The sequence below is a fragment of the Narcine bancroftii genome, chromosome 3 (assembly GCF_036971445.1).
Source record: "Narcine bancroftii isolate sNarBan1 chromosome 3, sNarBan1.hap1, whole genome shotgun sequence".
NCBI classification, from domain to species: domain Eukaryota; kingdom Metazoa; phylum Chordata; class Chondrichthyes; order Torpediniformes; family Narcinidae; genus Narcine; species Narcine bancroftii.
Window position 1 is genome coordinate 334,035,477 of NC_091471.1, and position 14,544 is coordinate 334,050,020.

The following is a 14,544-nucleotide window of genomic DNA, read 5'->3' on the forward strand; positions in this document are numbered from 1 at the left end:
CCATCGCAGAAACAGTGATTTTAAAGACGTAGGTTAAAAAGTAATTTAAATAAAATGAATTATTACGATTACCCATTTCTTCTGCAGAACCCAGTTTGGGAAATGGTGCTCTACAGTACAGGAGTGTGAACTATTTTCAGTCTATCGGCATGAGTGATCCATGTTCCAATAATTGCACGGGGTCATTACCTTCCAAAGGCTCATTTGAAGTTGTGATGTTGTCTTCAGGTGTACAGTCAGTGAAAAGAGGCATATTTCTTGCTTCTATTACACGCAGTGTAAAACTACAGTAAAACTTTCGGTATCCAGCACCTTTAGGGGTTGGTAGATGCCAGATAAGTGTATTTTCCAGTTGCTTGAGACTTGCTCTTGCAATGCCTAACTAATACACCGCATTAAGAATAAACACTTTAAAAGGCAAGAATACAATACTGTACTTACACTGAACAAGCTTCGTGTCTGAATATATAAACAAAGCATTTTACTTTGCAGCAGGTCCTCTCTTAACATTTTTTTTAATTTTTTTATTTTTCACACCATAAATCACATTAGCCATGCTGCACACTTTTTCTTTTTCACACATATACAGTGACTTTTTTTCTCCCCCCCCTCCTCCCAACCCACCCCCCCCCCAATCCATTTTAGGTATACAATCTAGGTTACATTAAACCAGTCAAACAATGTTGTCATTCAACAAAAATACACCAGAAATTCTACTGAGTCCATTCTTTTCTTTCCTTCTCCTTCCATCAACTTAGGTAATGATTGTCCCCGGTAGGTTTTCGCTATTGTATTTAATGTAAGGCTCCCATATTTGTTCGAATATTTCAATATTATTTCTTAAACTATATGTAATTTTTTCTAATGGAATACATTTATTGATATGTTCTTGGAAAATGCTACTATGTTAAAGGAAGCCAATTTTATATTGCAGTAAAATACTGTGGGTTTTTTCCTCATGAATGTTATAATGTTGAATGAAAATGTTGTACAAGCACTTGCTATATTTTCACTCACATTCTTTTATCTTCTCTTTCCGTTTTTCCATCATTACCTTTCCTCCTTTTCCATTTCTGTTTTCTTATTTTCAACTCTTTACCAGACAACATTCCTACAACATCCAACATTTTCCTTATTCTCCTATTTCTATCTTCTTTATCCCCAATCTCCCCTTCCCCTCCTGAGTTGCCCTTTATCCCTTGTCGGACAACCACATCTCCCCTCTCCATTTGGATTTGCGAATCCACTCGCAAGCGTCAACTGATTTTGCAGTGACCGCTCTTTTCCCCCACCCAGCCCCCCCCAGAAAAGATTTCGCTTTTTATATGTCACAAAGGTCACTCTTTTAATTCCCTCCTTATTCTCTCTATTCCATTACCTTCCCTTATTAATTCTTGTCTATACTCTATGTTTTCCTCTTATTACAGATACTTTCACATATGCCCATTGTCTCTATTCACTCTTATACCTCTTTACCCGCATACATATCAATCGTGGTCATTTTTACCCTCCTTACCCGTCTTCATCCCTCAGTCTATTTTTGTCTTTACCCACATACATATCAATCGTGATAATTTTTGCTCTCATTACCCGTCTTCATCCCTCAGTCTATTTTTGTAATTGTTCTGCAAATTTTTGTGCTTCTTCTGGATCCGAGAATAGTCTGTTTTGTTGTCCTGGAATAAATATTTTCAATACCGCAGGATGCTTCAGTGTAAATTTATATCCTTTCTTCCATAAAATCGCTTTTGCTGCATTGAACTCTTTTCTCTTCTTTAGGAGTTCAAAGCTTATATCTGGATAAATGAAGATTTTTTGCCCTTTATACTCCAGTGGTTTGTTGCCCTCTCTTACTTTTTCCATTGTCTTCTCCAGTACCTTTTCTCTTGTAGTATATCTTAGGAATTTTACTACAATAGATCTTGGTTTTTGTTGTGGTTGTGGTTTAGGGGCCAATGCTCTATGTGCCCTTTCTATTTCCATTTCTTGCTGTAGTTCTGGACATCCTAGGGCCTTAGGGATCCATTCTTTTATAAACTCCCTCATATTCTTGCCTTCTTCATCTTCCTAAAGGCCCACTATCTTTATGTTATTTCTTCTGTTATAATTTTCCATTATATCTATTTTCTGGGCTAGTAATTCTTGTGTCTCTTTAGTTTTTTTATTAGATTCCTCCAATTTCTTTTTTAAGTCTTCTACCTCCATTTCTGCTGCTATTGCCCGTTCTTCCATCTTGTCCATTTTTTTCCCCATTTCTGTTAAGGTCATATCCATTTTATTTATTTTCTTTTCTGTGTTGTTTATTCTTCTTCTTAAATCATTGAATTCCTGTGTTTGCCATTCTTTAAATGACTCCATGTATCCTCTAACAAGAGCAAGTATATCCTTTACCTTGCCTTTCCCTTTATCTATTTCACTGTATTCTTCCTCTTCTTCCTCTAGGTTGACCATCTGTTGTTTCTTTGCTGCCCTTTCCTCCTCTTCTTTCTTGTTTCCATTGTCTTCTGTGGTCTCTTCTTGCTGCAGGTGTTCTGCAGCTGTCGTTGCCGGCTGTGGAGATCGACTCCCCAGCTGGTCCCCCCTCCCGTCGGTGTGTTTTTTTTCATGCGCATCGCGCATGCGCGACTCCTCGCGCATGCGCGGTTGCGCACTTTTACTCGGCTCTGTGAGCCATTGTTGTAGTTCCTTTTCTACCGACCTGAGGTAGTGGGGTCTTCTCTCCACAGCGGGCCTCTTCGGACAGGTAAGGCCTTCACCTTTTTCCTCCGTTGTCTTCTCTTCCTCTCTTCTTTCCGTTGATTTTGATTTTTCTCCTTTTGTCTCCATCTTCTTTCCACCTTTATACTCACTTTTCTTTAACTTGTATTTCTGTGCCTTTGTATTTTCTCTTGTTTTTCCCGACTTTTCTGGAGAGGGCTGGAGTTCACCGTCCGGCCACTACTCCATCACGTGACTCCTCTCCTCACTCACATTCTTTGAAAGCATTTAATCGTTGTTGCATCTGCAGGTTCCTTCCCCCTTCACGGAGCCTCCTGAAGATGACCAATAACATTATAGATAATTAATTCCCTGTAGCGGCAGCTACACTGTTCCTGAAAGAACACACACAACCAGACAGGTTGAGCTCAGTGAGCAGACTAGTTTATTGCAGGCTGCTGGGCTGCACTTGTACTCCCAGCCCGGACCTGGCTGGAACCGCACTGGAGGGCGCTGACGTCACCTGGACGTCATGTGGTCTCCCAGCGGAGGCTTCTGAGCCCCGTGCTGGATGGAAGGGAAACCCCCCCCCCCCGACAGCGCCATTTTGGTCAGCTGCCCCGCCGTCTGGCTTACAAGCAGGGCTGGTTCGCCTGCCTAGTCCACACAGCCCCCCCCCCCCCACAACTGGCGCCAATGTCCTTTTCGCTGGGTGGCCTCATTTCTGGGGCTCGAGGTGCGCTGGCTTCAGCCTGTCCAATGTAAACAGCTTCTGCCTGTCACCAATGTCCAGTGTGAACGAAGAGCCGGAACGCTGTACAATCCTGTACGGCCCCTCATACGGTCGCTGCAGAGGTGCCGCGGTCGGGCCCCACCGAACGTAAACTTACTCCGCAGAAAGCCATTCGCCGGGATCATGAGATGGGCGGGTGCCGTACCTGGGTGGGGGTGGGGGTTCGAACGAGTCCAAGCATGCCCTGAGGTGAGGAAGTAGTTCATGCGACAACCGCTGGGGATTGTGAGGTGCATTGACGAGCTCACAGGTTAGTGCCAGCGGCGCACCATAGACCAGTTCAGCTGATGACACCTGCAGATTTTCCTTGGGAGTGGAATGGATGCCCAGGAGCACCTAAGGCAGTTTGTCTGCCCAGTCAGGACCAGTGAGGTAGGCCATGAGCACCGACTTAAGGTGGCGGTGTAGACATTCGACCAGTCCATTGGCTTGCGGGTGGTAGGCCGTGGTGTGGTGTAGCTGGATCCCCAACCTGTTGGCGAGCTGTGCCTAGAGGGCAGAAGTGAACTGGGTGTTCCAATCGCTGATGAGGTGACCCAGGACGCCGAACCGGCTGACCCAACCATGCAACAGTGCTCGGGAGCAGGAGTCAGTGGAGGCGTCTTGTGTCGGGATCGCCTCGGGCCAGCGAGTGGTGCGGTCCACCATCGTAAACAGGTAACGGTTGCCCCGAGAAATGGGTAAGGGCTCGACGATGTCCACGTGAATGTGGCTGAACAGTTCTCGGACGTGCTCGAACTTCTGTGGGCGCCCTGGTGTGCCTGTGCACCTTGGACATCTGGCAATGGGTGCATGTTCTGGCCCAGCCCACGATCTGCTTCTACAGCTCATGCCATACGAACCGTTCTGCCACCATCCAGACTGTGGACCTGGTGGACGGATGTCAAAAGTCGTGGATGTGACAGAAGAGCTGCCTGCGCCCTGCTGGGGAACCATTGACCTTGGGGCGCCCATGGAGATATCACACAGGGAGGTGCCTTCGTCGCTCGGAGTTGGGAGGTCTTGGAACCGCAGGCCTGTGATGGCAGTCTTGAAGGTCCTTGTCTCCTCCTCAGACTTCTGGTCCTGGGCGAGCTGGTTGAAGTTGAGGCCGGGCATCAGCGTGCAGATGGCCCGTCGTGAGGGTGCATCGGCAACCACATTGTCCTTCCCTGCCTTGTGCCGATTGTTGGGGTAAACTCCAACACGAAGGAGAGGTGACGCTGCTGACGCGCTGACCCGGGATCCTTTGCCATCGCGCTGACCCGGGATCCTTTGCCATCACGCTGACCCGGGATCCTTTGCCATCGCGCTGACCCGGGATCCTTTGCCATCGCGCTGACCCGGGATCCTTTGCCATCGCGCTGACCCGGGATCCTTTGCCATCGCGCTGACCCGGGATCCTTTGCCATCGCGCTGACCCGGGATCCTTTGCCATCGCGCTGACCCGGGATCCTTTGCCATCGCGCTGACCCGGGATCCTTTGCCATCGCGCTGACCCGGGATCCTTTGCCATCGCGCTGACCCGGGATCCTTTGCCATCGCGCTGACCCGGGATCCTTTGCCATCGCGCTGACCCGGGATCCTTTGCCATCGCGCTGACCCGGGATCCTTTGCCATCGCGCTGACCCGGGATCCTTTGCCATCGCGCTGACCCGGGATCCTTTGCCATCGCGCTGACCCGGGATCCTTTGCCATCGCGCTGACCCGGGATCCTTTGCCATCGCGCTGACCCGGGATCCTTTGCCATCGCGCTGACCCGGGATCCTTTGCCATCGCGCTGACCCGGGATCCTTTGCCATCGCGCTGACCCGGGATCCTTTGCCATCGCGCTGACCCGGGATCCTTTGCCATCGCGCTGACCCGGGATCCTTTGCCATCGCGCTGACCCGGGATCCTTTGCCATCGCGCTGACCCGGGATCCTTTGCCATCGCGCTGACCCGGGATCCTTTGCCATCGCGCTGACCCGGGATCCTTTGCCATCGCGCTGACCCGGGATCCTTTGCCATCGCGCTGACCCGGGATCCTTTGCCATCGCGCTGACCCGGGATCCTTTGCCATCGCGCTGACCCGGGATCCTTTGCCATCGCGCTGACCCGGGATCCTTTGCCATCGCGCTGACCCGGGATCCTTTGCCATCGCGCTGACCCGGGATCCTTTGCCATCGCGCTGACCCGGGATCCTTTGCCATCGCGCGCGCCTGGGTGAGGGGTTTGTGGTCAGTGAAGATGGTTAAAGTCCTCCCTTCCAAAAAATAGTGAAAATGCCGCACCGCCAGGTACATGACCAGTAACTCGCGGTCGAAGGCACTATACTTGTGTTCCGGCAGGCGGAGCAGGCGGCTGAAGAATGCTAGCGGCTTTCAATGCCCATTCACCTGCTGCTCCAGGACGGCACCTACGGCTGTGGCAGAGGCATCGACAGAGAGTGCCATATGCAGGTCGGTGTGCGGGTGGGCAAGCATGGTGGTCTTTGCGAGAGTGTCTTTGGTGGCCTTGAATGCAGTGCAGGCTTCTGGGTTCCAAGCAAGCATTTTGTACTTAGCTGCAATGAGGGCGAATAGCGGCTCCATGATGTGCGTAGCTCCTGGGATGAAGCGGTTGTAAAAGTTGACCATATCCGCGAACTCCTGCAGCCCCTTGAGGCTGTCCGGGCATGGGAACTCCCTGATAGCGGTGACCTTCGCAGCGGCGTGAATGGCTCCTTCGTCCTTAATGGTATGGCCCAGGAACTGCATGGACTCTTTCCTGAACTTGCACTTGGCTGGGTTGATGGTAAGGCCAAAATCGGCCAGCCGGGAGAAAAGGGCGCATAGTTGGGCCTTGTGTTGCGCCTGGTCCTTGTTGGCGACGAGGATGTCGTCCAAATAAATAAAGACAAAATCCAAGTCCCTGCCTACAGTGCCCATGAGGCGCTGGAAGGTCTGAATGGTGTTCTTGAGCCCGAACGACATACACAGGAATTCGAACAAGCCAAAGGCTGTGACGATGGCCGTCTTGGGTATGTCCTCAGGGTGCACCGGGATCTGGTGATATCCGTGCACCAGGTCAACCTTGGAGAAAACCCTCGCACCGTGCAGGTTGGCCATAAAGTCTTGGATGTGAGGGATGGGGTAACCGGAACTGTTGCCTCGTTGAGCCGTCAATGGTCTCCACAGGGACGCCAGCTCCCGGAGGCTTTCAGGACCAGGTGGAGTGGCAAGGTCCACGGGCTGTCAAACCGCTGAATTATCCCCAGTTCCAACAGGTGCAAAAACTCCTTTGCCACCTGGAGCTTGTCAGGCAAGAGCCGGCATGCCTTGGCATGAACCGGTGTGCCCTGGGTGGGGATGTGGTGGAACACCCCGTGACATGGCAAGGCAGCAGAGAACTGTGACTTGAGTAGTGTCAGGAATATGTCTGAGCGAACGGCTTGGAAGGTACGGGTGTCCACCAGGCGCCAACCTTGAATGTCTACCAGGAGCCTGTGTACGAGGAGGAAGTCTGCACCCAGTATGGCAGTCGGGAGGGACGAGATGGTGAACCTCCACGCGAAATTTTGTTGGCCGATCTAGAAGTGGACTGTCTTGTCTCCATAAGTCCGGATTTCTGTTGCATTGGCTGCACGGAGGTGAGGCCGGTTCCTGGACTTGACGGCCGTGGCCGGGATGATGCTGATCTGGGCTCCAGTGTCAATGAGGAACCACTGGCCGCTGACTGAGTCCCGCAGGTAAAGGAGGCTGTGTCCTTGGCCAGACGCCGCAGCCATTAACAGCGGCCGGCCTGGTCGTTTCCCTGGAACAAGCAGGGCTGACCACACTTCTGAGCCTTGGCTCCCCAGCACTGGTGGTAGAAGCAGAGGCCTGGAGCAGATGCTGTGGCCTTGGTTATGCTCTTGGGGGGCCCCTGCAGGGACTGGATGCTCTACCGCAGCGCTAGGGGTGGGCTTGGCATGGTCCTGCCCATGCCTCGTGACCAGCTGGACCATTGAGCCCTCCGGGAATCGTGCGAGCCATAACTTTTGGGCCTTCTGGGCGACCTTCCTCGGGTCGGTGAAGCTCTCCTGGACCAGCAGCGGCCGGATGTCCCCAGGCATATGGTCGAGAAAATGCGCTCAAAGAATGGGCAGTTGGTGTGCTCAACCATGAACATCTCGTCCATCAGCTCCATCGGGGACCTGTCCCCCAGGGTGTCAAGGTGCAGCATCCGAGCGGCACACTGGTGTCTGGATAGTCCGAGGGATCCGGTAAGCACTCACTTGATGGTCTTGTATTTGTCTTTGGCGGGTGGGTGCTGAGCGAGGTGCAGCACGCATCTGGTGGTGGCCTGGTCCAGGGCAGCGACCACATGGTAGAATTTGGTCATGTTGGACGAAATCTGGCGGAGGTGAAACTGAGCTTCTGCGTGGCCGAACCAGGTCTCCGGCTCCTGACCCCAGAATTCAGGCAGTTTCACGGCTATAGCGCTGATCCCAGGCTCACTCATGATGGGTTCAAAGACGTTTGAACCAGTTGGGGTCACCAATTGTAGTGGCAGCTACACTGGTCCTGAAAGAACACGCACAACCAGACGGGTTGAAGCTCAGTAAGCAGACTAGTTTATTGCAGGCTGCTGGGCTGCACTTATACTCTCAGCCCGGACCTGGCTGAGAACTGCGCTGGAGGGCGCTGATGTCACCTGGGCGTCACGTGGTTCCCCCAGCACGGGCTTCTGAGCCCCGTGCTGGAAGGAAGAAAAAACCCCCCCCCCGACGGCGCCATTTTGGCCGGCTGCCCCGCCACGTGGCTTATAAGCAGGGCCGGTTCGCCTGACTAGTGGTGAGCCATCTCACCCCCAAGTTTACAGATGTAGCATCTGACTACGGTGTCTCCAACTAAGCAGAGATGAGGGGACACTTTAAGAGAGTTACCCCAATGGTGAGTGATTCATCCTGGATGACTATTTTATTCAGACACAACTGTATTCAAACATCTGCTCAGAGCAAAGCGTATTCATGGCACTCTGCCGGCTATATATTTGCTCCCATCTTCACCAAAGATTTGTGTTACTTCAGAACATTTATAATTTTAAACTGGCATATTTTCTACCTATTATTTTATTAAAAATTTTTTGTTGCTTTTATGAGACTGTTGTGGTTTTACTGTATTGTGTCAAGGAGGTATGTGTTACACACAAATGGTAATATGGGATACCTTAGAAGACTCCCAAGCACTGATAGCAATCTATACAACACACACACAGGTAGATTACTTACCTGTGATACTGGCGTTTCATCCTTACACAGGTTTACAAAAACCTGTTTTTCGCCATGATTATGAATCGTTGTTCCTGAAGCATAGAAACTTTTTGTTTCTGCTGTATGCCACTTGTCCTCATGTCACTGTACATGTACAGAAAAGCATCCCAAAATATTTTGTAGCACAGTTAATTGCAACTTAATTGGAATTGAATGAAAATCACCAATTTCCAGATGCTGGAAATCTGAAATGTAAACAACATTGGGGGAAAAAACCCAATGGATCAGGGAGTATCTATCAGTGCAGATTGATCACAATTGTTTACATTTGACGTTCATTAGATTCACTTGGTACATCAGAAAAATGGGTTGAGATTAGTGGGGAAACTTGATTGGCCAGGTCTAGCTTTTTTTAAATTTTTTTTATTTTTCACCCTATGAACCATATTAACCAAAATGCACATTTTGCACATTTCCCTCTTGAATATACACAGTGTCCTTTTTTCCCACTCCCTTCCCTCCCTCCTTCCCACCCCCTCCCTACCCACTAAATGTTCAACATATACGATACATTAAACCCATTAAACAATGTCATCACACAGTGGAAATAAACAAAAAAATTGTGTCACCTGCTTTTACACACTGGGTCAGTTCATTTCGTCTTCTTCTCATTCTATCATTTTAGGGGGTGGAGGTCCACGGTAGGCCCTCTCTGTTGTGTTCCATGTACAGTTCCCAAATTTGTTTGTATAATGTGACTTTATTTTTTAAATTATACATTATTTTTTCCAATGGAGTACATTTATTCATTTCTATGTACCATTGCTGTATTCTCAGGCTCTCTTCTGATTTCCAGGTTGACATTATAAATTTTTTTGCTACAGCTAAGGCTATCATAATAAATCTTTTTTGTGCTTCATCCAGTTTGAGGCCTAATTCTTTACTACTTATATTACTTAGAAGAAAGATCTCTGGATTTTTTGGTATGTTGCTTTTTGTGATTTTATTTAATACCTGATTTAGATCTTCCCAAAACATTTCCACTTTCTCACATGCCCAAATTGCATGTACTGTTGTTCCTGTTTCCTTCTTACAGCAAAAACATCTATCTGATAATGTTGGATCCCATTTATTTAACTTTTGGGACGTGATATATAGCCTGTGTAACCAATTATATTGTATCTTGCGTAATGGCCAGGTCTAGCTTTGATGGGAGAAGTGCATAGGCTCCCCTGATAGCAACCAAGAGGTGACAAAGTATCTACCATATTTGATGGCATACAAGACCCACTTTTTCCCCCCCCCAAAAAATTGGCTCAAAAATATCCCCCGGATCTCGTATGCAAAGTTGAAATTGAGCAGGTTGCCGGCTACTCACCCGGCTTTAAGAATCCTTCGGAGATGCTGCGACTGTCCAGGAAGCAGGCCTGCCCCTTTGCAGGCCACCTTCCCTTGGGTGGCTCGTGCTTTCTGGAGCTGCTGCTGCTGTCACTCCTCCTGGTGAGAAGACTGACCACGGTGGCCCCTGCCAGCAGTGTAATGACCATTTTTGTAGTATACCCTCAATGCTTGCTTTGAGGGGAGCGCTGGGCCTCAGAGATCAGCCTCCATGCTGAGCCCTTGTTCGAAGAGCACAGCCCCCCCCGACCCCCAGCAAATTGAATGAGGTGCTGGGGTGGGTGGCAGTGAGTGAGCAGCCTGTCGAGCTGAGCCTTCGTTGAGCTGGCTATGCTCGTCAAACAAAGGCTCAGCGTGGAGCCTGATCACTGAGGCCCAGCACTCCCCTCCGAGCTAGCGACTGATCGTCTGCTTCACGTGACAGTGGGCTCTGCCTGTTGCCCTGGTGACCAGCTTCTCCTCTCCTGCCCTCACACCTGTGGGTCCCAGTGCGCCTGTCAATCAATCACCTTTCTCATGGTGGGGGAGAAAGCAGCCTGAGCCTCCGCATGTGGCGGGCACGAGGATGTCTTGCTGTTGTTGCTCGTTTGCGAGGAGGCCGGTGGCAGGCCAGAAGGAAGCATGGGTGCCTTTCTGTCCCAGCCCAACAACGAAGAGCTCCATTGAGTGGTGTACGGACAGAGAACGACACACACACACACACACACACACACACACACACACACACACACACACACACACACACACACACACACACACACACACACACACTGCACTAATTTATTTTTCATAATCTCTGCTGAATAGGGGAGGTGGTACGTCTTTATCTGCCTATGGTTCTTGCATTCTGTCAAACATAGTAAGTACTGAAGTTAGTCAAGTCAAGGATTGATGTGAACCTTGCACTGGTATGCTGATCAGTTTATTTGAGTTGAATTCAGGCTGGTTATAATAGAAAATAAGTAACGAGCCAGTTTTCATTGAGTTCAATAAGAGTACAATATTTGCATAACAGCTATTGTATTCTTGAATTGATTAAAGGAGAAAACAAAACTTGGATTCTACATTTGGACAAGGTTAACTTCCATGCAATGAAGTGTAGACTGGCCCAGTTGATTCTGAATATCCAAATGGCAAGGTAACAGGAGAATGTATTCATGATAGATTTTGATATGACCAATTTATAGCTCAAAGACGCAAGTTATTCACTTGCTGAAGTGCCCGTGCATCCAAAAAAGCCTTTGCAAGAACACAACTGATGACGAAATAGCAACAAAAGGGAGCAAACATTCCAAAGAAATTAAAATAAATGTAATTTTATTACCTGAATGTTAAGTAACATAGTACACTACAGCACAGTACAGGCCCTTTGGCCCTTGATATTGTGCCAACCTATGTATCCTACCAAAATAAAACTAAACCTTCCCTACCTTGCAACTTGGAAAGGCCGAAGTGATGTGGTAAATTAATGAGGTGGTATCTTTTACTTGGAATTGTTGTTTAAAATAAGGAAGACAACAGTTCAGGATGTGAGAATCACCAAAATTAATAGTTTAAAGCAGCATTCTTGGCGTGTTTTCAGCTATGGTCCCCTTAGGATCCCTGCTCAAAATTTATGGGCTCCCTTCCTTGTGAAGCAGTCAAGGTTTGGTTTCTTACGTGCTTCTCTCCTACCAACTACAAAAAAAAACTATGAATATTTATATTATGTGAGGCGAAAAGAAAACAAGTCTTTTATTTAAATGTGCTGTGGCCCCTGGAGGTGGGGTGGGGGGCGTAGGGTCCCTATTGAGAATGGCTGGGTTAAAGTCCCAGCATTAATGAATGCTCCTTGTTCACGTCGAGATGGAGTCTAATCTGGTTGAGGATAATTTGAATGATGCTTCAGCTAAAATAAAGTTGTCTTGAGGTGGAAACAGTTTCTTTGTTTTAGAAAATTGCACCCGTCTATTGGATGCTTTCAGATGAAAGGAAGAGACATGATGTTGTTCAGTAGTTTTTAAAACTATAGGGGGTGAGTTTAATAATTTTGGTGCAAGAAAGCCAACAGTTGATTTTGTAAATTTGTGTAATTTCTACGGAATTCCAGAGGACTGAGTAGAACTTGGTTGTAAAATTATTTTGTCTCTGAAATGAATGAGGATAGGAAAGGGAAATGTTGGGCTGGTATGCCAGGTATCTGGTAGAATCTGAGGCAAACTACTCATTACATGTGAAGCAACAGGTACTAGGAATAAAATAGACACAAGACTGCAGATGCTGGAATCTGAAGTTAAATAGTCTCCTGGAGGAACTCGGGGTTGAGCAGCATCAGTGAGAGAAAAAGAATGGTTGACATTTTGGGCTAGAGCCTTCATCAAGACTTGATGTGCTCTGGCCCAGACCATTGGCCATTCATTTTCTCTGAATGATGGTTTTCAACCTCCTGAATTTCTCCAGCAGATTGTACTCCTTTCATCCCTTTCCCCCTAATCAGCCCTTGGTAACAGATATGGTATACGGATGCCCACACCTCCTCCCTCACCATGATTCCGGGCTCCAAACAGCCCTTCCAATTGAAGCAATGCTTTGCTTTTGAATCTGCAGTGGTCATTTACTTCCCCTGAAGTGGCCTCCTCTCATTTGGTGAGACTGTGTGCAGACTGGGAGATCGTTTTGTTGAGCACATTTGTTGTGTCTGCCGCTATAGCAGAGATCTCCATTTTAATTCCACACACCTTTGCCGCACCAACATGTATAACCATGGCCTTGTGCACTGCCAAACAGAGGCGACTCACAAACAGGAGGAAAACACCAAGAATTTTTCTGGGCACTCTCCAACCAGATGGAATTAATGTCAACTTCTCCCATTTCTGTTTACCCTTCTTTGTTCTCTCTCTCTTTCCCTATCAGTCTCCTTCCCTTCTGATAGGAGACAGAGAACTAACCTCTTCTTCCCCCCCATTAGTTTTTTCCCCCTCTTCTACCCTCCCAACACTTACCACCTTTTTCCTGTTTGTGCCCCCCCCAACTTTTTATTCAGACACCTGCCTGTTTTTGCTTAATACCTCGTTAAAGGGTCAGTCTTGAACCATTGGTTACCCTTAACTTCCTATGGCTGCTGCGTGTCCTGCTGAATTTCTCCAGCACGTTTGGGTATGGTAGTCATGGTAGGGGACTTGGTGTTCGTAGTGTTATAGAAAGTCAGAAATGATTAAATGCTACTTTGCTGGAAATGGTCCTGACGCTCTTGTGCCGTGGATGCGACTTGCTTCATGTCCAGCCTTTGTCTGGATGTGGGCAAATGGTGAGCGTGTAGAGATTTTAATTGAATGAATTTGAAGGACTAAAATACAATCAAGATGATCTCCACTTTCCCCCTGCCCACCCCCCACCCCACCCCCCTTTATGGCCCTTGCAATTGGTGTGAGTTGATGTTCAAGCTACTACTAAAGTCTAAAATTCAGGTAATGTCCAAACATTAAGGCCAGGCTGTTCTGAGCCCTTCCACAAAGCACAAGAGATGAAAAATTAATTGGTGATCTTGGATCTGTTTTTTTCCCCCTCTAAATTTTTTGTAGATAAATATTAAATGACAATGAAAATGAACTTAAGGAACTAAATATGCAATTTGTTTTATCCCTATGCACCCTTCTGGAAACCATGGTTGAGAAAGGTTTTTAGAAGAGATCAGTAGGAGGGCACCACAAATCCAATCCAGTAACTAAGTGGTGACGATAGGAGTGTAATGAGCTGTTCTGTATATCAGATGTCATGTGGAAGAAGCGCGGTTTGAACTGTGCCTTTGTAAACACGGAGGTTAATTATTGCCAAGTGAATGCCAGCTGGCTGTGTCATTCGGTTAAGACACAGCTTTACAAAGGACTTCAAGTAGGAGGCTGTGCCGCAAGGTAGAGTATGTTTTAGCTGGGAGTACCCTGTCACAAGAAGCTGCAGGAAGGCTGGCATCTATTCAACTATGAACTAACCATTTGTATCTTTTGTGCAGGATCTGCTTGCTTGGCTGTCGTGCTGAAGCTGCTTTGCCACCTCTGAATAAGAGCAATGAAGAGGTTCCGCAGACATGGGAATGAGTTGTATAGAGAACGTATCAAGCAGGACTTGTTTCAATTTAATAAGGTCGGTCACATTGCTTATTTCTCCAGAACAGGTTGGTCTTGTGTCAATCATAGGATCAGTGTGAAGAAAAACAGCGTGCTGCAGCGTTCAGCTGGTCATCAGCAATGGGGGGGAAGAAACCATTGTCAACATTTAGGATCTAAGCTCCATCAACAGATCCAGAGGAGTGAGAGGGCAAGTGTGTGTTGAGGGGAGGGGAAAAGGTGATCTGAGATTTCAATAGGATCTAGCTTGATTTGGGTAAAGTGGGCCAACGAGTGGCAGATTGAACGTAATTTGGATATGTGCAATGTGTTGCATGGAAATGCAAAGGGTGCAGCTATTTGAATCTCATCCCACCACC

The 14,544-nt window shown here is 47.9% G+C and overlaps 1 protein-coding gene across 5 annotated transcripts in view; it reads left to right on the plus strand.

The window, feature by feature from the left end:
- The window catches only part of llgl2 (LLGL scribble cell polarity complex component 2), a 142,681-nt gene that overhangs the window by 59,775 nt on the left and 68,362 nt on the right, over nucleotides 1-14,544 (plus strand). For all 5 annotated transcript variants that reach the window (XM_069929356.1, XM_069929354.1, XM_069929357.1 and 2 more), the window contains exon 2: nucleotides 14,071-14,201. In XM_069929356.1, coding sequence (XP_069785457.1) covers nucleotides 14,127-14,201 — 75 coding nt within the window. In that variant the 5' untranslated portion in view covers nucleotides 14,071-14,126. The remainder of the gene's footprint in view (nucleotides 1-14,070; nucleotides 14,202-14,544) is intronic.